The sequence below is a fragment of the Drosophila montana genome, unplaced genomic scaffold, assembly GCF_035044405.1.
Source record: "Drosophila montana isolate Dmon_TW-CO22-7 unplaced genomic scaffold, ASM3504440v1 contig_2438_1, whole genome shotgun sequence".
Lineage (NCBI taxonomy): Eukaryota > Metazoa > Arthropoda > Insecta > Diptera > Drosophilidae > Drosophila > Drosophila montana.
Genome location: NW_026997315.1, coordinates 2,258,589 through 2,286,026, shown reverse-complemented (window position 1 = coordinate 2,286,026; position 27,438 = coordinate 2,258,589). Strand labels below are relative to the sequence as shown.

The 27,438-nt window shown below is 40.5% G+C and overlaps 6 protein-coding genes and 1 long non-coding RNA gene across 11 annotated transcripts; 3 read left to right on the top strand and 4 right to left on the bottom strand.

Moving 5' to 3' along the window:
- The first annotated feature begins 771 nt into the window (after positions 1–771).
- Positions 772–1,670, top strand: LOC135427940 (zinc finger HIT domain-containing protein 3). Its single transcript, XM_064681702.1, has 3 exons — positions 772–1,084; positions 1,137–1,306; positions 1,362–1,670. Exons 1-3 carry the CDS (start codon positions 882–884, stop codon positions 1,562–1,564), a joined length of 576 nt encoding a protein of 191 aa, XP_064537772.1. The 5' UTR covers positions 772–881; the 3' UTR covers positions 1,565–1,670.
- Positions 1,671–1,674: 4 nt separating this feature from the next.
- Positions 1,675–2,177, bottom strand: LOC135427943 (COP9 signalosome complex subunit 9 homolog). The gene is made up of 2 exons (XM_064681706.1): positions 2,011–2,177; positions 1,675–1,929 (listed from the first exon to the last, which is right to left on the bottom strand). Exons 1-2 carry the CDS (start codon positions 2,086–2,088, stop codon positions 1,774–1,776), a joined length of 234 nt encoding a protein of 77 aa, XP_064537776.1. The 5' UTR covers positions 2,089–2,177; the 3' UTR covers positions 1,675–1,773.
- Positions 2,178–2,248: 71 nt separating this feature from the next.
- LOC135427941 (UPF0587 protein GA18326) lies at positions 2,249–2,899 on the top strand. Its single transcript, XM_064681703.1, has 2 exons — positions 2,249–2,535; positions 2,590–2,899. Exons 1-2 carry the CDS (start codon positions 2,286–2,288, stop codon positions 2,826–2,828), a joined length of 489 nt encoding a protein of 162 aa, XP_064537773.1. The 5' UTR covers positions 2,249–2,285; the 3' UTR covers positions 2,829–2,899.
- Positions 2,900–2,998: 99 nt separating this feature from the next.
- Positions 2,999–14,348, bottom strand: SCAP (SREBP cleavage activating protein). The gene is made up of 7 exons (XM_064681686.1): positions 13,143–14,348; positions 9,188–9,571; positions 8,896–9,079; positions 4,546–6,835; positions 4,008–4,210; positions 3,596–3,950; positions 2,999–3,539 (listed from the first exon to the last, which is right to left on the bottom strand). The coding sequence occupies exons 1-7, from the start codon at positions 13,412–13,414 to the stop codon at positions 3,361–3,363; spliced, it is 3,867 nt and encodes a 1,288-aa protein (XP_064537756.1). The 5' UTR covers positions 13,415–14,348; the 3' UTR covers positions 2,999–3,360.
- Positions 14,349–14,690: 342 nt separating this feature from the next.
- Positions 14,691–20,189, bottom strand: LOC135427937 (transmembrane protein 164). Of its 5 annotated transcripts, none has more exons than XM_064681697.1 (5): positions 20,118–20,189; positions 16,025–16,415; positions 15,774–15,966; positions 15,618–15,718; positions 14,691–15,246 (listed from the first exon to the last, which is right to left on the bottom strand). In XM_064681697.1, the coding sequence occupies exons 2-5, from the start codon at positions 16,352–16,354 to the stop codon at positions 14,926–14,928; spliced, it is 945 nt and encodes a 314-aa protein (XP_064537767.1). In that variant the 5' UTR covers positions 16,355–16,415; positions 20,118–20,189; the 3' UTR covers positions 14,691–14,925. The 5 variants fall into 5 exon arrangements, with proteins under 5 accessions (XP_064537767.1, XP_064537768.1, XP_064537766.1 ...); XM_064681698.1 differs by lacking the exon at positions 20,118–20,189 and adding an exon at positions 19,412–19,476; XM_064681696.1 differs by lacking the exon at positions 20,118–20,189 and adding an exon at positions 18,804–18,984.
- Positions 15,235–16,008, top strand: LOC135427946 (uncharacterized). Its single transcript, XR_010436181.1, has 2 exons — positions 15,235–15,493; positions 15,593–16,008. It is a non-coding gene; the product is annotated as an uncharacterized LOC135427946 (long non-coding RNA).
- A 1,165-nt stretch (positions 20,190–21,354) lies between the features above and the next one.
- On the bottom strand, positions 21,355–26,981 carry LOC135428028 (uncharacterized). The gene is given in 4 exon segments (XM_064681818.1): positions 21,355–21,619; positions 21,910–23,261; positions 24,188–25,481; positions 26,474–26,981. Coding segments are annotated over 3 exon segments (2,766 nt in total). The 5' UTR covers positions 26,631–26,981; the 3' UTR covers positions 21,355–21,619; positions 21,910–21,946.
- Positions 26,982–27,438: the final 457 nt, after the last annotated feature.

Here is a 27,438-nt window from a genome sequence, read left to right as displayed (position 1 = left end):
ATTGTTAGCCCCCAAATCCAAAGTTTTTTACCCATATTCTATTAGACAGCGGCCGACCGCCCCGTTGATAAGCCAACTGTTTGTTTTCTTAGCACCACGCGATAGTTAACGTGCTGGTATCTCGTGCTGATTTTTTGTTTACTTCTTATTTTTTTTTTTTTTTTTTTTGTAATATCATGACATCCATAAAATGTTCCAAGGCAAACATGCCACCACATACCAACACACACATAGACACATATGTGGGCCATTTTCCCGCTGACATTTGAGGCGCGAGGTCTCATGAGACAATCAAAATTAAACGATTTTCGGCGTTGACATGCAAGACGCCAAAACAGCAAAACCATGCCAATGTGTTCCGAAAAACTTCCAAAAATCGCAAATTATGCCATCATTTTCTTTAGCAAAGATTTGAACCCGCCGTTTAGCCGTTACATCAACATAGGCTTGCCAGATGCGACAAACATATTTATTGCTGGCTAAATATTACTGGCTGGCAGCGCCGCATAGCTATTATTTTATTGGCAGCCCGTTAAATAGCAACGTGGCAGCCCTGTTAAATGAGCCCTGTTTTATGAGATGCTTTTTTTATAAATAAAACGCGTTATACAATAGCACTGCTACAACTATATGCAGTACTTTATAATTAAATACACAAAAATGGTTTTTCTTACTTTCAGTTTTCTGCGCCTGGGTTATGACTTGCATCGCTCTGTCTTTGCTTTACTTAACACAATTCAGACAAATTTCAGTCGATTGTCAACTAAACAAATATACAGTAAATATGAAGCCCGGACACATTGTACTTTTGGTATTTTTAAATTTAATAAACTTTGTCTTTAACTTTATTCGACTTTACCGCCACAAGATGGAAACTAATAATGTCAACAAAAATAACGGCCTGGGAGGCTAAGCAGATACTCCAGCCGTCAAATAAAATAAAATTTTTTGTAGCCCTGGCGAATGGAACAGCTGTTCAAAACTGGTGGCACACGCTATTTTGTTTTGAAAACATAAAAATGGAGTGCGTAAGTTGTGCAAGTATCACAGATAAATACAAATGCAGCAAGTGCTTAGCACCGTAGTAAGTATTTTGAAAAAGATAATGCGCTTGTTATTAATAATTGCCGTTGCAGCTGCTCTGTAAATTGCTACAAGGAACACAAAACGCAGCCACAGTGTATGGAAATTGCAACAGTGAAGCAAGCAACGCAGCCTGCCAAAAATGTGACCGAAGAGGAGCCCACAATATATGCACCTTTTAGCACGGAGGATACTGTGCCGCTTGACCGGCTGGAGCAATTGAGTAAAGTTCTTGGTTTCATTTACGTATTTCATTATTGTAATGGATGTGCTTGCAGAGAACTTTGAACCATTGCGGCAACTGCTCCATAATCCACATCTGCGTGCGCTACTTCAGCAAATCGATGTAGCGTATAATGCAAACCTGGCTATGACCGCTGCCATGCAGGAGCCGCTTTTCGTGGAATTCGCCAATGCTTGTTTGCAGGTGGTGGAGCCCATGACGGAGGCGGAGCGTGCAGAGCTGGAGCTGTGCAGTTGAAAATTAGTGCATATTGTGGCTTGTTACAGGAGTCTGTTGTGCCCACGTCTCATGCATGTATTTAAAATTAAGCCTCAATATATGTAGTTAAATTTCAGAAAACGTATATGTTGACACTTTAATTTATGCACGCGCATCGTGTATTATTAAACACATTTATTATATAGTAAAGACTAAGCAAATAGACAAATATATATATTTTTTATAATCTATTGTTTGGCATTTTCGGCCGCACGCCTGACTTTGGCCCAGTTGTCATCGTCGTCAAATAGATCATCGAAATCATTATAAAAATCAGCATGTACATGTTTATCATTTGTGGGTGCGGGCAAATGATCCATCATCATGCCTGTAGCGCTTCCCGACTTAAATTATTTGTATAATAAATATCACTTAATAGTTTTTTCATTCTGCAATGTATACACCAATTCCTTTTCTATGCTCACCTCTTCCATGTCCATGAAGCCGGCGCCCTCCGAGAACATCTCATCAACAGCGAGCGATGGTTTCATATTTAAATCCATTTTGTTTGGTGCTGTTTTAATTTTTTATTTATTAAAAACTCTCCCTACAATTGTTTACGCTTTGTGGTGTGACACTGACCAGCGTTGCCAGCTTGGTGTCAGTGCTGCATCTGTTAATGTCATAAAATTAGCGAATGTCTGGCAACACTGTGCAAAACAGCTGTGCGTTTTCCGGCTTTTGTTGATTTGTTGAAAAAATGGTCCGCGTTGGCTTACAAATCTCAGCTACTCTCGAAAATATAGAAAAACTGGAAACGCATTCCGATTATGCGTTTTTCTTAAAGCTAACCTGCAGCAATTGCGGCGAAACATCGGAAAAATGGCATGATATCACCGAATCGGAACGTGTGCAGCAGGATTCTCGCAATGCGGCGGGCTTTAATTTCTATATGAAATGCAAAATGTGCGCACGGGAAAACAGCATTGATGTTGTGGAAAAGTCGAACGGTGAGTGGATATTCCAATTAGAAAACCTTTACTGATATTTTGCCTCGGTTACAGTGCCTTATACCGCTGAAGATACGGGCAAATTCAAGACAATTGTGGTTTTTGACTGCCGCGGCGTGGAACCTGTCGAATTTTCACCCCGGTCGGGCTGGAAGGTGCTTTCCTCGGAAAATGGTCAGGCGTTTGAGGATGTGGATCTATCCGAAGACGATTGGGTGGAGTACGACCAGAAAAACAACAACTCGGTGGGCGTTTACGAATTTGCGTCTAAATTTATAAAACTGAAAAAGTAAATCGAAATTTGGATTTTCTTTTTTCTGTTAAACTCGACTCATCAATAAAGCATTTGTTAAAAAATTGAAAATTCTTTTTGATTTGAGAAGCATTTTTCTTGCAGATTTACTTTTCACATAGAAATTTAAGCGTACGTGAGGTCTAATAAATATAGTATATAAAATATAGATAATTTAATATTTAGTCATTTAATGTTAGGCTGAGGCGCTTTAAGACACTATGTATTATGTTATGCAAAAATATATATAGTATACATATTTCTATATATATATATATTCCATTTAGCGATATCGTATAGTAATTATCAGACATACATATGTATTATACAATTATAAAATATATAACTATAGTTACGTAGCATAAAGGAATATACACAACGCCACTGGTGAATAGAGATAAAGATCTAATCCCTAAAGTTATAAATTAAATTAATGAATGCGTCAGTAAGATTACATTTTTAGATTAAATCAAACAGAGAGCAAATTGTTACCTAAACGTTAGGATCTACAAATTTAAATTCTTGTCTTCCTCCTAATGACATTTATCGGCCACAATGGGAAAGCGTACGACGCGTATCTCATTGCCATAGTCGCAGACCACTGAGTCGCAGGCGAGCATCATGAACTTGGGGCACAGCTGCAAATTGGCAAAGTCCAGCTTGACCTCGCGCGCCGGCTGACCCGTGCGCACATCCCACACAATGAGCGAACCTAAAAGACAAAACACGAATTAGCATAAATAATAAATGCTTTTGGCATTTTCCTACCCATCTTGCTGGTGACCAGCAGTGATGGCGTCAGCATTAACAAGCTCGAATAGGCATTCGAGATTTTGATGGTGGTCAGCAGATTGCCCTGAAAGCGTTCCCACACGCAGATGCGCTCATCGGTGCCCAGCGAGATCACATAGCTGGGCGCACAGGCCAGGCAACTGACGGCCCCGTCATGCGCTTGTATATTGTACATGCAGGCGCCCGTAAATAGATCCCAGACACACAGCAGCCCATCCTGCGAGCCAGAGCCGCCAGTGCCGGGCTGCCAGCGATCAACGAACAGGCAGGTCACAGGACCACAATGCCCGTGTAGGGTGTACTCCACATCTGATTTGTTCAGGCAATACACCTGAATGCATTGAAGAGCCATTTAGTCCAGCTTTCTATTTTATGTACTTTAACTCACCTTTAGCGTATGATCCTGGCTGCCCGTGAAGACCATGTCATTGACCACCTGCATGCAGGTAATTGGCTGCTGGTGTGCCAAACGCACACCCTCCAGCGTTATCTTCATTTCCTCCTTGGTGGTCTTCTGTGCCGCATCTTGTTGACGCTGCTGTTGCTGCATCATCAGCCCGATGCTGCCCGTGGAACCGGTGCGCACGTGTGCTGAAAAGGACATGAAATATTAAAAAAGGACTAAGACTAAATATTTATCATTTGTGGAGTCGGCTTTATACAAAACCTGAAAAAGATATTATACTCTCCACGGGCATAAAAATAACGGATACTGTTACATTAACATTGCAATTGCTTAACAGCGCTTCAAAATCTGCTCTAGATTAACAGCGCTAGGAGTTAGCTATTTGGTTAACAGTGTGCTTCATTTACAACCCGATAACAGACAGACAAGATTAACAGCGATAACAAAGCTTAGCTTTGATTTATCGATTGCTGCTCTATTAATGTAAACATTAGGCGGGCTTCTAAGAGTTCAAACTTACTGCGTCTGTAGGCGGACGTAAATCCCCAATCGATCTGCTTGCCCTTGTAGTACGTTTCCAGGCGATAGAAATCCAGCCGTCCATTCAGGCGCGCCACAATAACACGGTCACCGTTCAAATGAATGTGCGTAATGCCCTGATTACGCTTGGCATCCTCCTGATAGGCACACTTGAGCACACCGGCGGGAACCTCCCACAGCTCGACACGCCCATTGGCACAACCAACGGCAATGAGATTATCGAAGTAGTCCAGACACCAGACCGGCGATGTGGGCAGCTTGCGCAACAGCGTCTGCCCATCTTGACGTGGATGCGCTATTTGCATATCGCTGCGTCCAATGTTGGCCAATTGCTGGCCGGTGCGGCCATCCCAGACGCGTATCTGACCCTTGAGGCAGCAGCTAATAATGTAGTTCCCATCGCTGGCCAAACACTCGATGCGATGCTTGTGGCCGGCTATTTTAGTGGGCACACCCTCCAGTATGTGTTCGGTTTGCTTGTAGGGTGCCTCCGATTCGTGCCAGCTGGAACGCCATTCGGCATAGTTGCGCGTGCAGATGCAGCGATAGAAAACAACCATCGTATAGCAGAGCACAAAGATGCTGATGCAGCACAGCAAAATGGCAAAGAAGATCTCCATGGGACTCTTGGGCACTAACGGCGTGCCGCCAGCCATGACCATGGGCGATTCCCGACGTGCATCGTCATCATTGAAGTCCAGAGGATCCAAGGCGGCAGCCAAAGCTTTCCATTGAAAATTCTGCTGCAACTGCTCCTGCGGATTGCGCAAGACCGTGGCCAGTTCCGGGGATATGGCATGCGTCAGCCGTATGGTGGGCAGGAGCGTCACATATTGTCCGCTAAGCGAGACATTGTACTGCTTCATAATGGTCGACCAGTGGAAGTTGGACAGAAAATAGTTTAGCTCAAAGTTGGGATAACGCAGACGCATCATCTCCGCCTCCGTCTCATTGATATCGTGCAACGGCTGCTCTGTTGCGGGGGTCACATAGCTGGCTGTGCTGCCCAGACGCTCGCCCGTCGGCTTGAAGCCCTTGAGGAAGCTGCTGACGGCGCCGCGAGTCGCCTGCAAATGACGCTGCAGCTCGTAGGCGGTGCTCATGGTGCCATTGCTCTGCATGCTGAACAGCTGCTCCAAGCAGCCCGAGTTGTACAGAATGGAGCAGATCCATACGATCATCCAGATCATGAAGGCGCGCTGAAAGAAACGTGTACGCGCCCAGAAGTTCACAATCTTAATGCGCTTGGGTATGCGCGCCTCCTGTCCCACATGCGCGGCATGTCCGTTGACCAGTTGGGCGCGATCGCCAGCATCCGCAAAGCAAAGCTTGGGATGGGATTGGGAGCGTTGGAAAGTGCCGGGAACAAAGGGCAACATAGGCGATGGTGCAGCGCCAAAGAAACGGAAATCCTGTCGACTCAACGAACCGGCGCCAGCCTGTCCATTGCCCAGCGTACAGCTAAGCATCATCTTGGGCAAATGCTTGGCCTCCGTGGTATATTCCGCACGCTTGATATTCATGGCCAGTATGGTGGAGAACAACAGCATTTGCAGCATAAAGTCCGAGAGCAAGCCGACAATGGCAAACACGCAAAACTCCTGGATAACCGGCACAAAGGTGGCTAGTCCAATGGTCAAGATGGTGATCTCCGTGAGCAACGTCTTGGATATATGCCAGCCCTCCTTGCTCAAGGCTTGCGCCACACGTATTTTTACATCGAATGTCTCATCCATGGACACCACGCTCTTGGTAATAACTAGGCTATTCTCCAGGCCCACCAATATGACCAGATACGGGAATATATCCTTCGACTGCAGCGATATGGTTAGCCCGAAGAAGAAGCACAAGCCGAGCGACATGGCCAGGCTGCCCAACGTGGTCAGCACGCTGCAAAGCGCCAGCAGCACACGCGAGCGGAACACGTCGATCTTGCGCACCGAGAAGTACACATAGGCAAAGACCAAAACAAATGCCACGGTTAACGGCAGAAATTCCCAGATTTTCAACTCGCCCGGATAGAAGATGTACGTTATGGTCAACGGCTCCACATCGGCTGTGGCCGGCGCTGGGCTCAGTGGCGGATAAAAGCTCAACAGTTTCTCCTTCAGCGTTTCCAAATACTCCGGATCATTTTTGTTCAGGATCAGCGTCATGGCGTACTGTATAATGCGGGAGCGAGCACGCAAAGGATAACGTTTGAATCCAGTATCCTGCATCGGCAGTCCGAATAACATTTCCGCCGTCGACACTTTCGATTTTTGCAAATTCTGTAAAGAAAAACAAAACAAACGATCTGAGTTTTTATGCGGCATAGATAATGCTTTATAGATAATTGATCGACCGGTTGCCTCTTATCTTTGGAGTGCCCCCAGCTGTACTTTGGATCCGTAACGATTACTAAACTTTAAATAATGAGGGCCGAGACGTGTGACTCATATTGATTGGTAATGAATAAGTATTGAGAGGGGATCAATCAATGTTGCATGATTAATCATATTTTTTTAGTCTATAATCAACACTCTTTTTCAAATCTGCAAAACATAAAAACCTTTTTTAGAAGCAGATTTGTGATTTCTTGTTAATTTCATAATCTAACAACTACCAAAATTTTCCGCCTAATTAAACACTATTTGAAGGATCCAAGATAATCATTGATGGTTGATGGTTTTTGTTAAATGCAAATCATATTTCTGACTTATCTAACACTTACCAGCACTGTTTCCCACTAACATATTTCCATAAAATTCGAATCAGCCCATAGTATAATCAGGCATTCTTTACTCTGACGGTATTTGTTATTATTTTCACGAGGCTTTCATTATCTTATTCATTCTTAACAATTTTGGCTAAAGGCTTGTATTGTTTTGCTTATCGTTTCCATTGTAAATATATTTCCATTGACTTATATACTTCTTATCTGCTTATTTTTAGAATGCTTCAAAGAATAGCTTCCTTGTTTGCAAATCAATTCACAGCTTTTATCGGCGGGGGAAACTTAATAATAGTGTATATAAATTGTATATACTCGGGAATTTTCTACAATTGTCTCAAGTTCAAGAGCCTCGCTTTTAAAAAGAAATCATAATATTTTCGAATCAAATTTCACGCTACTGAATAATTGCCAAAACAGTAATTTTATGACTCAGTTTCACAGAGCTAAGGTACTCGATAGATAAGTATCTATATATAAACAAAGACGCATACACTCACACTTGCACACACACACGCACACACACAGACACGCATATCGGCAGGTGAGTCTCGACTGTGTATACCTTTTCATTAGCACAATCAACAAGTTAGAGTATAGTTGGATTATCGAGAAGAACAATCAAAGAATAGCAAATGTATGCACCGTTTAAAATCTAGACTTTGAAAGCATTATGCATAATACCCATTGATACGATACGAACACACATAGGCAAACACACAGTCGCTCATCCATAAATATTTACACATGCGAAATTATTGCAATGCGTTTAGCAAGCCCTAATCAGGTTTTCATATGCAGTCAAGCCAAGAGTTTAAATATGTGAGCGTGTGGCTTCCTACAGTATAGGTTCTTAAAGTTTTAAAAATACCGAATACGTTATTCTATAATATAGTTAAGATTGGTATTTTCTTTTACCTGAACAGTAAATTACTTTTAACATGCATGTTAGATTAACATTGTTTGACTCGTAATTAACATTCATGTTAACTTAACATGATGTTCTCTTTAACATTGCCAATAGATAGAAATTGGGTAACGGATATGTCCGTTGAGAAAGGTCATTAAAAATGTCTTATCGTGTGTCTATTCAAAAATGCCTTAACACGAGGATTGATAGACAACAAGAGATGATGACATGTCATGCAAAGACGATTAACAAGACATGAAAATGTTGTCAAAGATGTTCAGCAAGATGCCATAAAATAAGCTGAGTAGCTTTAAATAATAACTAATTACGTTTAACATGCATGTTACGTTAACATGAACTTTTAATGGAGTAGGCAGGCTGACATATATAAAATTTTAACAGTTACTTTTTGAGCTGTTTATGGCTCATTTTAAACCATGTGGGAATCAATGCCACCTAATCAAAATTTGACTACCATTTTAAGATATACTTTAGCCATAATGTTCTCTGATAAGGCGTTCAGTTTAAACTACCCAAGTGCCTTTTAGCTAATTAAATGTGTTACAGTCAAAGTGCAGTCCAGATTTTATGGATATAACGTGTGCTTGGGTAAATACAATTAACTGCCACAGAGCAAGATGAAATCCATTAGCTGCACACACACACACACTTAAAGCACTTGAGAAGTGTACAATTTTCGCACTTACATGATACTGAAAGATTGTATTTAGTATATTGGTATCTCTGGTAAAATTCTGTGCATTCTGTGCCCATAGATTTGCTGGCGATAACAATAGGCAGCCATATTCCGGAAAGATCTGATCCAATTGACCCTGGGCGCCGCGCTTCACATTGTCGACATGCAGACAGTTTTGCTCCAGTGTGCGCTGACTGTAAGGGAATTTGATTCAATTAAAGGCAATGTCATATGTGAATATATAAATGTAGCTACATCTATATAAGTATGTATATGTGTCTATATATATCGTGCCTACTTACTTCTCGCTGCTCTGATGATTGCGCACAATTTCAAGCAATTTAAAAACTTCATGAAGCGGCGCTCGAAACGCATCCATTAGCTGCATCTCATCGGTCCAGGGTAAAACGCTCGCCCGCAGGGTTATCTGTTGCACATAGAGCGCCGGACTGCTCTGCGCCCAGGGCATGCTGCCACCCCCGCCGCCCCCGCCACTCCCACTGTTGCTGCTCCCGCCGCTGCCGCCGCTGCTGCTGCTGCCATTGAATGCTGATGCACTGGCTCCACTTTGGTTATATGCGGCTGTTGCATCCGTTTCGCCAAAGAGAGGCGTGTAGCGTCCCTCGTAGGGCAGCACAATTTTGGTGGGTATGGTGCCAGGTAACGGTATGTTGATCAGTGGATAGCTAGACAAAGAAGAGGGAGAGACAGAGAGAGTTAGAAAGAGATGGAATGTGTGTGCGAAAGAGGACACAATAACTTTTAATTGGACTATTAAATAAATTTTGTTAATTCACCTATTTTGTGAGCATGCACGTGCTTGACTCCATTATAACCCGTCGCTTTTAAATTGTTAAAAATTTTACAAAACATATATCTACGACCCTATTTAGAGATTGAATATAATATGTATTAATAATATATACAATAATAGTCATAATAAATCCATGCTAACTACTCTTAAAATTGATTTCCGGCTCATATTTGGTTTTCTTTTTGATTTATATAATTTGTATTTTATTATTATATTTTTCTTTTCTTTTTTTTTTTTACTAATTTTTAGTGTATTGAATCAAAAATACAACACAGTTGGCTTAGGTGATATTTCGCCAAGCCTGTTTGGGTTCTCAGACTTTATTATTATTATTTTTTGTTTTCTAATATCTAATTTTTTCGAATCCCATTTTTTCCTTGTTGCTATTCTTATCCCTGTTCTTGACAATTGTGACATTCCATTTGATATTCTAATTGAAAACCATATTCAGCTCGGATTCCAATTGGAATCTGTACTTCCGTTCATATTCCAATTGGCCATTTATTTAATTGTTGTCTCTGCCTGTTCTTGTTTCAGTCATGCTCTTATTCCCGTTTCAACTAGTTTTAAATTCTATTTTAATTCCTGTTCTAACATCTTTATCCTTCTGTATTTGCCTGAGTATCGCAATGGGCTGCGCGTCGGCAAACTGAGTTTAGGGATCGAACACCTGTGCGAACAAGACATATTCACCTTTAGATCTTCAAATCTAATTACAGGGTAACAGCTAGTCAAGCACCACTCAGGTAATTCATTTAAACGAATTGTTGTTGCTGCTATTAGCGTTCATTAATTTTGTCATCTAACGCGTGCGTCCCAAACGATTTCCCGAGACATCTATAATCAATACACATGTATGCGTGTATGCATGTGTGTATGTGTGAGCGCATTTGATTTATCAACGCTTCGGTTTAGTGCTCAACATTTTATACATTCAAGGTTAGCGGGCCACAGCGACAACAACAAAAGCTAGAAGCGAGGCGCGACCGAGCCCAACATTTGAAAGGTGAAACATTAGCGGCTGCCAACTGATAAGAGATTAGGCAATACAACCAAAAAAAAAACGAAAAAAAAACATTAGGCATTACACCGCTGATAAGGCAGACACAAGGGCTGGTTGGCAACTGAGACAGATGGGGGCTTAATTAAGGTGAGAGTAAAGAGAGAGAAGAAATTGACCGTTTAAAGAAGAATATGAGCATCATAACATGCATGTCAACTTAACATGCATGTTAAATCGAAATGAATTAATATTTAAGTTAGCAATAAATGAAAATATTTATGTACATAGATGTAAAGAGATTAAAGCTTTGTGGAGATTTGAAGAGATATGAATTGCTTATTAACCACCTGTTTATAGTTATCTTTAACTCTTGCGGGAGTCAATGCTATCTTATCATTAGGTGGCCACCATTTCAAGATACATTTTAGCCAGCTATATATAATATACTGTATTATAGATTTAACGTTTTCGTTAGGATTTTCCAAACTTTTAAGAACTTGGAAGTTATTTCGTCTTTCTAAATCTTAAGTTGAAATAAAGGTGAGAGTTTAAAATCTATTAAAGTCGTATAGCCTCTTATAAGCTGTTACCAATGCGATTGAAGAAAGGAAATGCTCGACAAATCATTGTGTATTTTGCGGTTTCCCGCTTATTCATGGGCTACCTACGAAACGCCTTCTCTATAAGGCCGCATGGAATACTATCTATACGAGTTCGGGCATAAAATGGAACAAATGCCGCATGTGTTGCTAGCACACATATTAATAATGTATATAGAAATGTGTGTGTGTGTGTGTGTGTGTGTGTGTGTGTGTCCGAGCGTATTATTAAGTTATTCAATAATTTCAATTATCTATCGGACACTTTGCCGCAACCTGAGTATTTTGGGGGCAGTCTGGGGTCTAGACATTGTTTATTTATTTGTTCATCGTTTAAAATTGATAAAAATCTTTTGTGCGCGTGGCTCAGCGCAAAATCGGACAAATGTTCGTGTATATATAGACAGATGTACATATATAATTGAAATGTTTTGCATGAGCTAAAAATAAAAGTAATTTTGATGTATTGAAGAAACGTGCGTTAGTTGGAATGAATCGAATTGCTTTAATATATTTGATTGAACCTTTTAAAATCAATCGATTTTATAACAATTAAATATACAACATGCATGAATATTTGTGCATTAGCGGCATTGCATGTCCGGCTTATCAGGCACACTTTACGAGGCGCAAATTCATATTATGTATTCATTTAAACATGTATATAACACACATGCTATATAGAATGACTCGATTGACGCATGCTCTATGGGTTCAATAATTTGTGCTGATAATAAATATTATTATCTAACTGCAAGCCACGCTAATTTTCAATCACAATTTTTCTTCAGGGTATTCTCAGTATCTGTTAACTTTGTCTTTAGAAGAAGCTAAAGAAGAAATATCCTATAATCCAGTTTTTAAGTAAAAAACCAATTTTGTACAGCCCTGAATGCATTTACGAGAGTCTTTTACCTCTTGCACCTGAAAAATGCTCATATAAATCATATTCTTTGCCTTTTAGGGTATTCACATTCGGCCTTTTTAAAGTTCTTTTTTTTTTTATTTTTTTTAATTTCCTAAAGTGTTAAATCGACTTTATAGTATACTTTTTTATGATAGAGCAGCGCTGAGTCACGTTGATCAGAATTGCGATAAAAATGAATGTGTATTAGACATGCAAATTCCCACCAGGGTTGTTCATCCTGCAGGACAGTGGGAATGAACACAAACGTCACGCACATATATTTTGCATTCATATGCATGTGTGCGTCCGTGTATACGTGTATGTACGTATGCATGTATTGGTCTAACGATTCGTGCAAATAAACAACTTGCCAAATTTCTGACTTCTATATACATATACATATGTGGTTATGGACAATTCCCAGAATTCGCTAAGCGATTACCGAATACTACTTATAACGAAGATATTTAAAATACGGGAAGAAATGACAACGTTGACCGATTAGCAGATACCCTGTATGCCAGACTTTTATTACCGAAACGTACATCATCTTATGTCCAATTTATATGCAAGCAGCTTTCTTGAAAATAGGCATAATATCGCATTGCTTAAATTGATCGATATTGTGCAAAACCGATAACCTAATTTTATTCGCATGCGAAAAAAAAACTGGAATGGAATTAAATACTTATCGATCTTGGTAAAATAAAAGCTAATTTAAAGTCGACTTCTCTTTGCGTGAGGTATAACGTATATTCTGACTTTTATCGATATCAGCTCAAAGAACAGAGTCGAATATTTATCGACTTTAGGCAAAAGGACGAGTTAAAATAATATACAAGAGACTGCATATTAAATATAATGCACTTGCCTCTTATGTTCCCTGAGATCAATGCCTCTACTCTTACAGGGTATATAAAGCAAATTAACTTACCACGAAAGCAAAATCGCCATTAGAGCAATGCTGGAGGCGCATGTTGGATAGCTGGATAGAAATAAGCCGTGCTTGTAGTAAAAATGCGAAACCGAAGCCGGCAGGCCGGATGAAGTGGACGCCGTTGTTGAGGCGGCTGTGGTGGCCGTCGCTGGTGAATTGATTTTAAGCTTTGGCGATTTACCGTTGCCATTTGCAGTCAATGGCTGCGACGCGGACGCAGCAGCCGCAGCCGCAGCCGTCTTGGCAGAGCCATCTGTTGCGGCTGCCATGCCGCCTTCCTATACACAGCCTCACACACACGCACACAGATAACGAGAGAAAGAGAGCGCGCGCGACCGGAATTTACAGCAGAGGTAAACACACAACCAGAGAGATATTGGAGTGAGAGCGAGCGAGTGTGGTGAACTTTAAGCGTTGGTTCTAAACGTAAACTTTGAGTTTTGGCTTTTTAAACTTTTCAATGCCAAAAATTACGCAATTTCGCATATGCAACGCATCATTTGCGTAGGCGACGCGTTCACGCTTGTCGCAGCAGCAGCATCAACGGCAGCAGCGGCAGCTATATTATTTATTAATAGCGTTGATTTTGGCTTTGCCGCTGCCGTCGCTTTGATTTTCACTTGAATTATAATATCGACACATTTTTGCATTCTGCTGTCTATTGATTTTTCTTTTTCTTGCGCTTCATTCGCACCTTTTGGCCCCAGTTTGTTGTTGTTAATTAATTGACATTTTCGCGCATCTTCACTGGCCGCGCGCATACACATACACATACGCACACAGATACACGTTTACATTTGGACGCGCTGCTCGCACATTCAATCTATATGCATATGAGTCGCCTATTTATTATTGTTGCTGTTGCGTATTGTTATCAAATTATCACTCAATAAAATCACACAAAAAATGGCTTTTCAGCATGTATATTGCGAATTGTCATTGGATCAGCACTTTTCGTTCTAGCTTGCTTTTCCTTTCTGCCCTTTCTGGTATTTTTTTTTTTGCACGGTTAAGACGCATAAAGTTTTACTGCGCGCTTTTTATGTCTGGCCCGATGTTGTTAACTTTTAGTAATTTTTTGGGTTGCACTTTATAGTATTTGTATATATGTATATATTTATTGTAGTTTATTAATTTTATTGTTGTATTAAACACGTTTTTCCTTGCGGCAGGCGCATAAGCTTGTTCGTTACTCACGGCACGATAACTTTGAAAGAACAACATTAAACAGCTGAGCATGCTTAACAGCTAAGCGGCTGTGGGCACCCAAAACTATATAACATGTGTTCAAATGTTATTAACAGCAGCACTCAAATATCGATATATTTTGATTTTAACAGCAGCTATATTGAGGCTGCCATATTGCTATTAAGGCGGTTGTAATTTTAAAAGTTGTATTTCTGTTCTGTATGTTTAAGTTGGATTATTTATTTATTTATTTATTTGGTTTTTGAGCGCTTATGTTTAAAAATGTACATATTATTGTATGCTTTTGATTTTACACCAAAATTAAATGTAAAATAGTCATATAATTGAACAAGAACCTTTCGAACTGTTTCATTAGTTTGAAGTATTACCTCAATGAGCATAAATCTTTTTTAGCCTTATTTTGAATATTATGTACACTATATAATTCGCAACAGGACTATGGAACTAGCTACAAAATGTTACGGGCTCTAAAAGAAACCATACCTAAGTGTGGCTATCTCAACCAAATTGTGTAATAAATTGACGGTTATAATAGACATAGACATAGCCTGTTCTCAATATTCGCGCTATACTAGTCAATCTTTGTCGTGGGCATCGTATACTCTCCCGTCATCGCCTCCGTTGTAACATACTCCTGCTGTGGCGGCAGCTGATGATACAGCACATGCTCCGAGCCCGGCGGCGTATACGTATCACGACCCCCAGCGGCATTATTGTGTATGCCATTCTCATTGCATCGACTCTTCCCGGAGCCGAACAGCAAAACTGTTCCTTTGCTGAGCAGCGGGCACAGCAGCGCCTGATGGCAACAGGCGAACAGTCTGTAGTTTTGACCCTGAAACGGATCCGATAGGGCCGCGCACAGCATATGATCCAGATTGATGCCCGTTAACTGTAAAGAATATGAAAATGGAATATTAGTTTACAAGTATAACCCGCCTTTATTCGGATCATTCTGACTAGTTTCCCTATTCCTCGCATTTTCAACACGAAGGAGTGGAATACACATTTTTTAACGATAATTTTAAGCAATTCGAACAAATGAAAAGATAAAAGTTGAAGTTTTCATTTAACTGATTCGATTGTAAAACAAAAATGTTCCCAACAAATGTTTTGCTCCAATTTTCCAGCCACAAAAGGTAACTACTGTGCCAACTCTTACCGTTCGACCTGTGCATTCATCATCAATCAGACAGTCAGTCAGTCAGTCTGTCAATCAATCATTTGTATACCCATAGAGTGTACTTGCAAGCTGTCACTTACGATGGATAATGGCGAGAGCAGCACAAAATGATAGAAGAGCATGAAGGCCGTGCCGATTTTGACCCACTTAAAGTCACCCAAGTCCTCGATTGTGTAGGCGCCTAGAAGTAGACTCGATTGATAAGAGATAAATGCAACAAATTCAAGGCTAAATACCACTTCTCAAGATGTAAATGGGTATAATGTAGAGCAGCGCGTGCTGTATCCAATAGGTGGCCTGCTCGAAGGGGTAGGTGCGTCCCTCGACCTCGGGAAACACAAAGGCCAGAAATGGTCCATTCAAATTGCTCATCTGTATACGAAACAAGGCAGTCGTTGTCTTTGTGGGCTTGGCAGCCAGCAAATAAATCTGGATAGCAACGAAATGCCTTTAGTTAATACCCTTGCCGAGATGAAGAAGATCTTACCTGCAGACACGTTTGCACATGGCAAGGATTCAGTGCAAATATCATGGAACCTCCGGCCAGCTTGAAGCCCATCTCAATGCCAAAGACGAAGGACATGCTGATGAGCAGGAAAAGCCGCATCGGACTGTGCGATTTCTGTATCTCGTGTGTCGGGGGCAATCGTATGGGCGCCAAACGCTTCCAGTTCCCGTGCATGATATAGATGAATAAAGCGGACAGCAGCGCCGTTTCGGTCCATCGGCGTCGATCGGTCATGTAGTTAATGCACTCGGGTCCCGTGGTGCGCGGTATCTCATCCGTAATGCCGCCCACAGCCCAATCCCATTCCATATTGGCTGTCTGTTCCTTTTACCCTTGGACCTCGACTTCGACTTTACAGCGCCTCAAGGAACTACATTATACAAATGGAATCCTGTATTAAAACCTTGGCTACAACCCCCGAAAACTTGGCTCTGCCGTTAAATATTAACTGCATTGCGTGTTGCTAACAACCCGAAATAAAAATTGTTTTCAAATTGTTTGTATGGCGTTTAAATAAATTGCTTGCCGCATGCCAACCTTTCCGCTTCCGCCCTGCAGCGGCGGGTAAGACCCAAACAAAGACCAATAATGTTATCGAAACAAAAAGACGTACCCAAGCCCAAGGAAAAAGAAACACAGCATTAAATTTATAAATTTGCAAGAATATGAATAAGTCTTAGTAAAACATGAAAGTTAGTCAATTTTTTAGATTTAAAAGTCTATAAGAAGGAGATATTTGGATCTAAATTTTGTTTTCCCTAATTTCTTACTACCACAGTTTCCTGTTTACGGTTCGAACCAGCGCTTTTCCTTGGGTTTAGCTGCATGGACCTACCTTTCCTTAACTACGAACCCTTGTTCCAAATATAAACTTATCAATTTAATTGATTATATTATATATTATTAACAAAGTTAGAAGAAGTTTATAGATTCTGTATGATGGCCCTGGGCTAGTCCATATTTTAAAGGCTTATAATCAACCTTTTAAAGAGCATACAAAATACGGCATTAACATTTAATTTTGTTTGTTTTTCGGTTGTTTTTGTTTTCCTTTTTTGTTTCTCTTTTCTTCCGGAAACCGGGCACAAGCGTTAAGGCCGAACAGGTGTATCCCACATCGAAATAGTCACCTGCCCCCAATTACCCAACCCCCAGCGTTACCCCTCACCAGCCCCATCCACTATGCCCTCATTTTTGTTGGCGGACTGTCAAGTGAGAAGGCATAGCATGTGGGCGTGGCATGTGCATTGTGTGGGCCACTTGTTTAATTTGTTGTTAGGGCAGAAAGTAGAAAAACCGTCGGGATTGCCCAAACAGTCAAATATTCTAAATCAGTGTATACTTTAGGAGAGCTTGTTTGCTACATTTGGTGTTTAGAGCTCGATATCGATATTTATCGATTTCATGGAAAAGGGCGAGCTATCGAAGATTGAAGAAGTTAATGCACTCGGAGGAAGTCTTGTTCTGCGCAAAAAATGCAAGAATCTACGTTCTTAAGGCCTCTTAAGCCTCCAGCTTTTATAGTTCTCGACTAAGAATACAAGTAAGTCACAAAAGCCTTGTTCTGCCTGTCACATAAGCTTGCACAAAACCAGTATACCCATTCTTGCACATGCTCCATGGGTTCGGGGTATAAAAACAAAAAGAGGCCAGCTATATTGGGCTATGGTGGGGGTGTGGATGGGCTGTGTGGGTGTGTGTTGGCTGTCAGGGTTTTAGGCTAAATGCATATATTACAAAACTGCATTGAACATGAATTGCTGTCAACGTTGACATCTGCCGCAGCTGCGTCTAAACTTGGCCAAGTGCCAAGATTGAAGGCCGTGCCAGTTGGTCAGTCCCAGCCGCAGTCACAGTTCCACTTTCAGTCCGTTTCCCACAGCTTAGGGCTTAATTATGAATGGTTTACTTACATATACAGTGAAGGCTCTACCAACGAAAATCTGCTTTGGGCAGAATCGAATGAATAGAGCTTAACTTAATATTATTAATTTTAATTTGTTTCGTGGGTTATTTTTGAGTTCCTTCAAGAAACGTACACAACACCTTAAGTATGGTAGGTATTCGCTTAAGGGAGCTTTCACTATACATGTGTGTGTATGTACATATACACTTATAGTCAACATAATAAGCACACTAACATAGCTAGCCTCATATTATTTATAAAATGTATACATAAATTCTCAAGATATGTAAGTGTACTTATTATTTTGAACACAAGTGTATGTATACATGCATAGTAATATTGTATTGACAGGTGCATTTATTTTAAAGCCTACTTTCCAGCATTTCTGTTCTGGTGAATGATAACACACACACCCACATACAAACACACAAATGGATACAGACACACATGCAGACAGACAATAAACAAACGTTATTGTGGTTTTCATTGTCAAGAACAGGCAAATAGAGGCAAATGCATATGTGCGAGCGAGCAAGTAATAAAGAGAGAGCATCAATGGGAAATGAGCAAGCGAAATGTTTACAAGGTTTTTGGCCAGCGGCTGAGGCGGCGGCGGAGGCAACGGCAACGACAGCAAAGCTTGGCCGGCCAAGCGCCATTTGTGTCAGCTGTTTACCAAAAGCGAACAGCAGAGGGCGCCACTAAAAAAACACTTAAAAACAGCGGACATTTCCCTATTCGATTTTTCAAGCTGTTTAATTTACTAAATAGCCTAACTTGCCTTAGCTTTTTTTATATAAATAATGACAAATTTGAAAATATATATATTTATTGACATAAACAATTGCTCACTTTGATCGTTGCGTGTTAATACACACAGCCACGTGGTTTCACAGAAAGCTCCACGCTACACTTGAAGCCACTCGCGTATTTTTTTATTTTTACATGGGCCACATTGTATTTATGTGCGCCACACTCTTGATTTATTTATAATTATGCACATTCTCTATGCTCACTTATGAAATTGCATGGCGAATTTAGAAAAAATTAAATATGGGAATATATGTTGCGAGCGTAAAATAAAACGCGTCGCAACGTCGACTGTGAATGCGGTTGCGACTCTTACTGACTGTCCGTTGACGCTGTGTCTGTATTTATCCCCCAAATGGGGGTTGTTTCCGGCAGTGGTTTGTTTGCGACTCCTTGCAAGGCATTTCAAATCGTAGCCGAGCGTTGTAAACATGTCTTTTTGATTTGATTTTATTCAGAGTGGAATGTGGTAAAAAAAAAACAAAATCTTGCCTAATTTCAAATAAGAAACGTTATTCTAACCGTTTTAAAGCTTTCTTTCGTTCTAAAAATCGAAATATATATCTTTTTGATGTTTAAATATGCTTTCATATTATTAACTATATTTGACTATATTATTAAGATCAACATAAAAAGACATGTTGACTCACTTGGTGCATTGTGCGATTGTGAAGTCCTTAGAAATTAGCATATTCCCCACATTGCTAGCACTGCCGAATTCACCACAGTTGTCACTCAAAGAGCACTGAGCTTTTACGCGCTCATCGGCCAGCGAGGCCTTTGTCAATTTGGCGCCAAAACACGCACACACACACATGCAGATACATGTATGCAGATAGATGCACATGCAAGGGCATATGTATGTGTATGTGCATAGCGTACTCACATGACAATGCGATTGCGACAAATTGGATTAAAAGCAGACATAAAATGCGAACACGAGTGGACACGATAGACTGATCTGCTGAGAGAAGCTTTAGCGATAATTATGAAATAAGTATTTACACGTGTGCATATATAAATTATGGATATAATGGGTCAATGAATAGTGGGCGTTTCCTAATTTGATATAAGTATTTATATGTATGTATGTACATATGTATGTACCTATTTGTACATACAACATACATATGTAATTGAACTGTGATTATCCGTGTTGCTCAATACGCAGCTTCGTACGGATAATTCGAAATCCCAATTGAAAGAAGCCTCATGGTAACATTTATAAATGTTTCTAAGATGTCTCGTTGGGAGGCATTAAATCAAGCGCTTACCGCCTGATAAAATTCCGGATAATCAATTTTATACTGTAATTTGATCCTTTTAAAATATTTTAATTTTACGCCCATTTTTTACCTCCGTTAAATCATGTGACTTCAAAACGCGCGACGTTACCGTTAGCGTCCGGAACAGGCAAATGAGCGCATGTAACTGCAATTAAGCGAATACTAAGGGAAAACACAACACAAACGGGCGAGCTAACGAATACGAGGAAATACAACATTAACAATGAATGCTCTTTACGCGAGTGCCCGACTAGCAGATACCCAGGCAGTGAGCAGAGATTCGTAAAAAGCTCGTCGAAAGTGATTGGTGGTAATTCTTCTTTCGCTTTAGCTTAAACTATAGAAATTTATTTGTTTAACAGCTTTAACATCTTTTGATCAGGTTCAGGTTTTGAAGATGGTATTCAAATACGTGTCCAGTCAAAAAGCAAGCCTATTCTTTACAAAAAATATTCGATTTTTATTGATTTACAAGATATTACACAATGTACTTATTTATACAGTTGCGCATGCCTCATTTTACGCTTTTGCAATGGCTACAGGGTAAAACAAATATATGTAACGAAACGAGTGACAATATCTAGTGGACATGGAAATGGTTGAATGTGCGAGTAGTACAGCAATAGACACATCCATGTAAATCAAATTAGTCAAATGCAGAAATGATTGGTGCACGTAAATTATCATTCAACATTCTACATTCGTTTCCATAACCCTCTGCATGCTCAATACCTATTGCTCGTGCATTGTTGACCCTGAACAGATAACACAGATATGTAAAGGGTAGAAAAACAGGTAGTCTTCGTTAAAAATTAAATTAATCGATAAATCGATTTGACTCCTCGCTTGGTAAAATAACGGTACGTAGCCCATTAGCACAGAGTTGCCATGTACACAATCGTTGGCTAACGATTGGGCAACGCCACAATTGTGCATGTTGCTTGCGTTTGGAGTGTAAGAAAGAAATTATTTATATATGTACATAAAAATGCAAATAAGCAAACGTTTTTTATTTAGTATATAAATATATTATATTTTAAAGTTAAAACAAGGTTCTTCGGATTTCTTTAATGATTCTGACGAGGCAGAACGGTCTCGGACTATTCTTTATTAAATAAACAATGGGATGTCAGCTAGACGGCATTTGATTGGGGTTGTTGGAATATTGAGTGTTGAAATAAGTGAAATCTGGTTTTAAACACTGTGTTGTAAATAATAATTTAACAACACTGAAGGCTTTTGTTGTTTTAACAAACAAGTTGACGCGCTAAGCAATCCAAATAATAAATATCAAAACGAACATAAAATAAAACTAAGTGTTGTTATTTAATTTTGTGTGATTGGAAGGGAATATTCCAATAGGGGTAGTAGAGCGTCCCAGTTCAATATAATGGCCATATTCCTCGCCCAGCTAGTCCACGTTCGTCCAATGAATAGCAATGTATACTCCAGAGGCATACACAAGGCAGAGGCGCCAAGATCGAACGACCAGGTGCTTCATCCTGCCGTGATTTCCAAACAAAGGCCACCAAAGAATGCTGGATAGACCGTACCAAATATAGCTTCAAGTACCTATGAATAAAAAATTTAAAACAATAAAGTACGGCGGAAATACATGAAAAGGTGAATCGTTTTCCGCCCAATTCCACATTAAAACAAAGTTTTCTCGAAGAGATACACACAGACATTATGCTTCGTCGATCCAATCCAATATATTTTGTCTCAAAAAGCATCATGTATAAAGTTATTTTGAATGGTTCTCAAATAGAAAGTGAATTCATTTAGAGAATAGGATGATACATAATCTCACAAATTCGATTGATCTATGATCGCTACCCGAATATTATTTAAATGTTGTATACCTTTCTGTATTCAACTGTCATATAAAATATTCCTTGTTTATTTGCCTTTGAGCAACTGTTGGATTTCATCTAAGCTCTTGCCCTTTGTCTCCGGCACACAGAAAATGACAAAAATACACGATGCAAATGAAATAACAGCGAATCCCCAAAACGTGATCGCCGAGCCGAACTCTAGCACGCACACTGGAAATAATTTGGTGACAACAAAAGCAAATAACCAAGTAGAGGTGGCCACGATGGCGCCACAAATGGGCTTGACATCCTCCGCAAACAACTCAGCCATAACCAGCCACGGCACCGGGCCATAGCCCACAGAGTAGCCAACCTCGTATACGCAAACGGATGTCACAGCCACCCAGCCGACATTCAAGTCCTTCATGCCCATATAATAGAAGCCCAACACAAGGGTTGTAATGCCCATCAAGACACCAGAGAATATTAGCAGCATTTTGCGTCCAAGTCGATCGATATACATCGTGGCCGGAATCGTTGAAATAACGCTAACGACGCCAATGATTATGGTGCAGACTCCCGTTGGAATCCCAGTGCCGGCTTCCTCGAATATACTGGCCACATAGAAGGTGATGGCACAGATGCCGGTACACTCCTGGAACACCATCAGCATTACGGATATGAAGATGCCCTTGATTGTGGTCTTGCGCGAGAATGCCTGGCCCCAGGTGGCCTTTTTCTTTTGGGCATCTGCGATTAAGATGGCCATTTCACCGCTAAGATCCGCATCGGCGCCACGCAGTCCCCTGAGGACCCTCTCCGCCTTATCGGGTTGGTGCTTCTGCACCAGATATACGGGCGATTCCGGTACCCAGATCAATAGCACAAATATAACGATTGTCATGACACTGCACAATATGTTAAAGGTCTCTACTGAACAATAACTACCGGCTATGAAGCTATAGAGTGTACCGTTAACGATCATCAATTGGAAAAAGAATCCCATAATGCCGCGGGTCTTCACCTCGGCTATCTCCGTTGTGTAAATGGGCGCGGCGACGCTATATGCACCGCTGCAGGCACCCAAAACGAAGCGTCCGATGAACAGCATACACACATGTTGGGCAAATAAAATGCATGCCCATCCTAGAAAAAATGGTACGGCCAGCAGCAGCATAACCAATTTGCGTCCAAATGCAGCTATCAGCACTCCGGAGGGCACACACATGCTGGCGGCACCCAGATATAACAGCGAGGCGGTCCAGGCGAAATCATCTAGGGTGGCCGTAAATTTGTATGCGGTGCCAGCCTGGATCGAATGCTGGACAGGACCCGACCAGCCCTCCGAGGTGCCCAAGCAAAAGCCACCGAAGGTTGCCGAGAGACCGGCCAGATATTGCCTGAGGACACCCATGTCCCAATAGAATAAATACCAAGCTTAAATTTTTTTATATTTAGTTTTTGAACGAAAACCCCAAATAGAATGAGGCTGCTCGATCTGGAATTGCTGTCTGGCACGAAAATTAGAAGATTGCGAAAGTTTAGGACGGAATTGTGACTTGTCCAATTAAGTGTACACTAGCCAAAGGTTTTCAAAGTAATGTTTGGGCCACGCCCACTTCTGCCACCAGAAATTGCAAAAAAAGTATAAATAACGAAAAGTTCAGTAACATGTAATAAAGAGTATTGCGTAGTCGGTAGCACCCGACAATGTCAAGCTGATGTGTACAACAGTCGAGAATGTCCGACTAGGAGATCTCTCTACCTGAACATGTGAAGGTATTTTGTTGAATCCTGGTCAATCTAGAGTTCCACTGTCAAAAAAGTGTATTGCATAGTCGGTTGCACCCGACTCCCAAAGAGTACACTGGGAGATATTCCTATATGGCATTACAACTTTCAGAGGCTATGCATCCCAAGGAAGATTACCTCTCCAAATGGAGCAGCAGAAGGAGCAGAGGAAAGTATCCTATAAATAAATCATATATAACAAATATGCAGTTAATATAAGGAACTTTTAAGATCTGTAAAATGGGTTAAGAAAATTCAATTAGGTTGTAAACTTCTTCTGCAATAGGAGGTGTTTAATAGTATTATTTTCAAATCAGAAATATTAATACATATTTGTACTGTAAATTTGTACTTTGTAAATTTTTATGCCCGACCAATTGATTAGCACGACCAATTGCTAAAGCCGAAGCTCAGTCGAATATGTAAGATTATATAGGCGATTGTTCGACTAGATTTTAAGACAAATATGGAGTACCTTTCACCTATTGTTGCCTAATAATAATAATAATAATAATAATAATAATAATAATAATTCCTCGCTCATTTGCCTTTGAGCACCTGTTGGATTTCATCCAAGCTCTTGCCCTTCGTCTCCGGCAGAACGAAGATGACGAAAATAACCGCTAAGAGTGCAATGACAGTAAATCCCCAAAATGTCGTTGCCGGACCGATGTCTCTCAGGCATATTGGAAATACTTTGGTGACACAAAAGGCAAATAGCCAACTACAGGTGGCCACGATGGCGCCACAAATGGGCTTGATATCCTCCGCAAACATCTCGGCCATTATTAGCCACGGCACTGGGCCGAAGCCCATCGAGAGCCCAAAGACGAATACACAAATAGCGACCATGGGCAGCCAGCCGACCTTCTTCTCCATTAGCCACTTAAAGTAGGCGCCCATTACGAAGCTGCTGAGGAACATTAATACGCCGGATACAATCAGGAATATGCGTCGCCCAGCCATATCGATAAATAGGATAGCCGGTATCAATGCAACAACTCCGAACACGCCAATTATGATGGTAGAGATCGCCGGTGACAAGCCAGTCCCGGCCTCCTCGAAAATAGTGCCCACATAAAAACAAATGCCATTAATGCCCGTGAATTGTTGGAAAAACAACAGCGTAACTGTTATGCATAAGCCCTTGATGGTGACCTTGCGCGACAATGATTTCCAAATATTGGTCTTCTCCTTTTTACTATCGGCCTCCATTGCAGCCATATCGGCGCCAATATCCGCATCCTTTCCACGCAGCCATTTCAATGATTTTTCTGCCTGCTCCGTTTTACCCTTCTGCACCAGAAATACCGGCGATTCGGGCATCCACATGAATACCACAAAAAATATGGCCGGAAAAATGCCGCACAGTATGTTTAGTAATAGTACCTTGCATAAACTGCCAACCACGAAGCTAAAGAGTATCCCATTCGCAAACATTAGCTGAAAAAAACAACCCAATACGCCGCGTGTCTCGATCTGTGCTATCTCTGTCGTGTATATGGGCACCGTTAGGCAGAAGGTGCCAATGGAAGTGCCCAATAGAAAACGTCCAATTAATAGCATGAACGGACGCTGTGCTCCAATGATACAGACCCAGCCCAATAGACAGGGCAACATCAGTAACAGCATAATCAATTTTCGTCCAAATCTAAATGTCAATATTCCAACGGGTATGCACATGCACGCGGCGCCCAGAGTAAACAGCGAGGCAGCCCAACTCCATTCATCCAGGGTGGGCACAAACTCAAATGCTTCACCCGCGAGTACGGAGGTCCCCACGGGTCCCGACCAGCCAAGAGAAGTGCCCAAGCAGAAGGCACCAAAGGCTGCTATCAAACCGGCAAAATATTGCTTTATGAGTCCCATTTATGAACAATTTTTTTATATTTAAATATATATTTTAAATATGTAAGCTAAAGGGCTTCAACCGTGTTTGTAAGAAATAAAGTTAGAAGTGCTTTTGATTTCAGCTGTCAAAAATATTACATTCAAAAGTGCTAGATTCAAAATTGGCTCACTCTGAAATGTGGAATACACACAAATTGCGCCAAAATCAATTACATTCCAACGGCATTTAAATTCGATAAGAAAATGTATCGATTTACTATTATCGCTGTAAATGTAATGTAAGCAAATATGGCTTACAGCCCAGCTCTGTTAAGCTGCTGTTATACTCGCTTTGTATGTTAGTTTGAGATCTTGGTGGCAAACGCTTTGAACGTATGGAATAATTATCAAATATATGTATATATGCCCCATTAGCACCTTATTATGCTCATCTACATTTAAAATCATATACCCCATAAAAAGCAATACAAATATCAAATATTATGAAAATATACATAATACCTCGCTTAGCTGCCAAGTGTTTGTATAGTCGGGAATAAAATTTAATTTAAATATCTAACGCTTCGAATGGACCACGTATGTACACATTATATACATATATATACATATATACAATCCATAACATACAGACACAAAATGTAAATGTTTAAGATCCCTTACTGACCAGGATCTGCATTCCAGCACATTTGATTAGAAATTTGCAACCATACCGAGAGTATAAGCTATGATATCCCCATTCCTCAAATGAATACTAATAAAGCATAATCAACAATTATTATGGTTGTACGCATCGTGCTGACTTATATAAGTGGTTCAGATATCCAGATTAATGTGGAAATTATCCCATTAACAAACATAAGCTGCAAATAGCAGCCCACAATACCCACAACTAGGTTCGTTGCATAAATGCGACCAATCAATGCCCAGCGACAGGCATCGATAACGATTTTCCAATAGGCATCATACATACTTTTTTGGCCGTCAATGATATAGAGAAATGCACCAATCAGTATTCCAACCGGCTCTGCGAGTTTTCCTGCATTCATTCCCGCCCTCTCAGCGGATCCAGCACCTGTAGGGTCCATCTCAGTGGGCCCAACATCCGTAAGGATCTCCTTCTCAGGCATACATACCAAGCATCCAAGGGTGGACGTAAGACAGTAAGGACCTCCTTAATGCCTCTTGGGCCCCCAATAATCTGGAATCTTTTCAAAAAATGGAGAGCCGCCGACATCCATACCACATATAAATGCAGCAAGGACCTTCTCAACGGGCCTAACACCAGTCAGGTTCCCCTCCTTCTCAGTGGGCCCAACAGCAGAGAGGACTTCCTTTTCTGCAGGTCCGGCCACTCCACAGGGATTCACATTTGTTGACATATTTTAAATTTTGCACATTTCTATAATTTACTAAAAATAAATACAACTAGAAAACGGACACTTCTGTAGCTAAACAAACTTTTCACAACTGAGCACTTAATACTGACCGAGGTTAGAGTAGAACAGTAAAACAATAAATTGACAGCATAGTCAATGACACTATTCTCAGCAAGACCTTTTAAGGAATTAGTTTTTTAAAAATTCTAAAAAAACCAATTGTAAAATTTCAATACCGAATTTAGCCAAACATTGGAAATGATCGTTCGTATAATAGCTATATGATATTGTCACCCGATGTTAATCAAATATATATATGCTCATATGTTAGGAGCATAAATATGAAAAATGTAAATAACTTCAATAAACTTGTGCAAGATACTTTGAAAAACAAAAAAGTTGCTCATACAAGGAACTTTATATGCTTTGGAGAGGACCGTAAACGTATTTTATGATAAAGGCATAGAAACAGACGGACGGACATGGCCACATCTGCTCGGCTGTTCATATTGATCAATATATAGACTTTGAGGGGTCGGCCGAGAGGACTATAATAAAT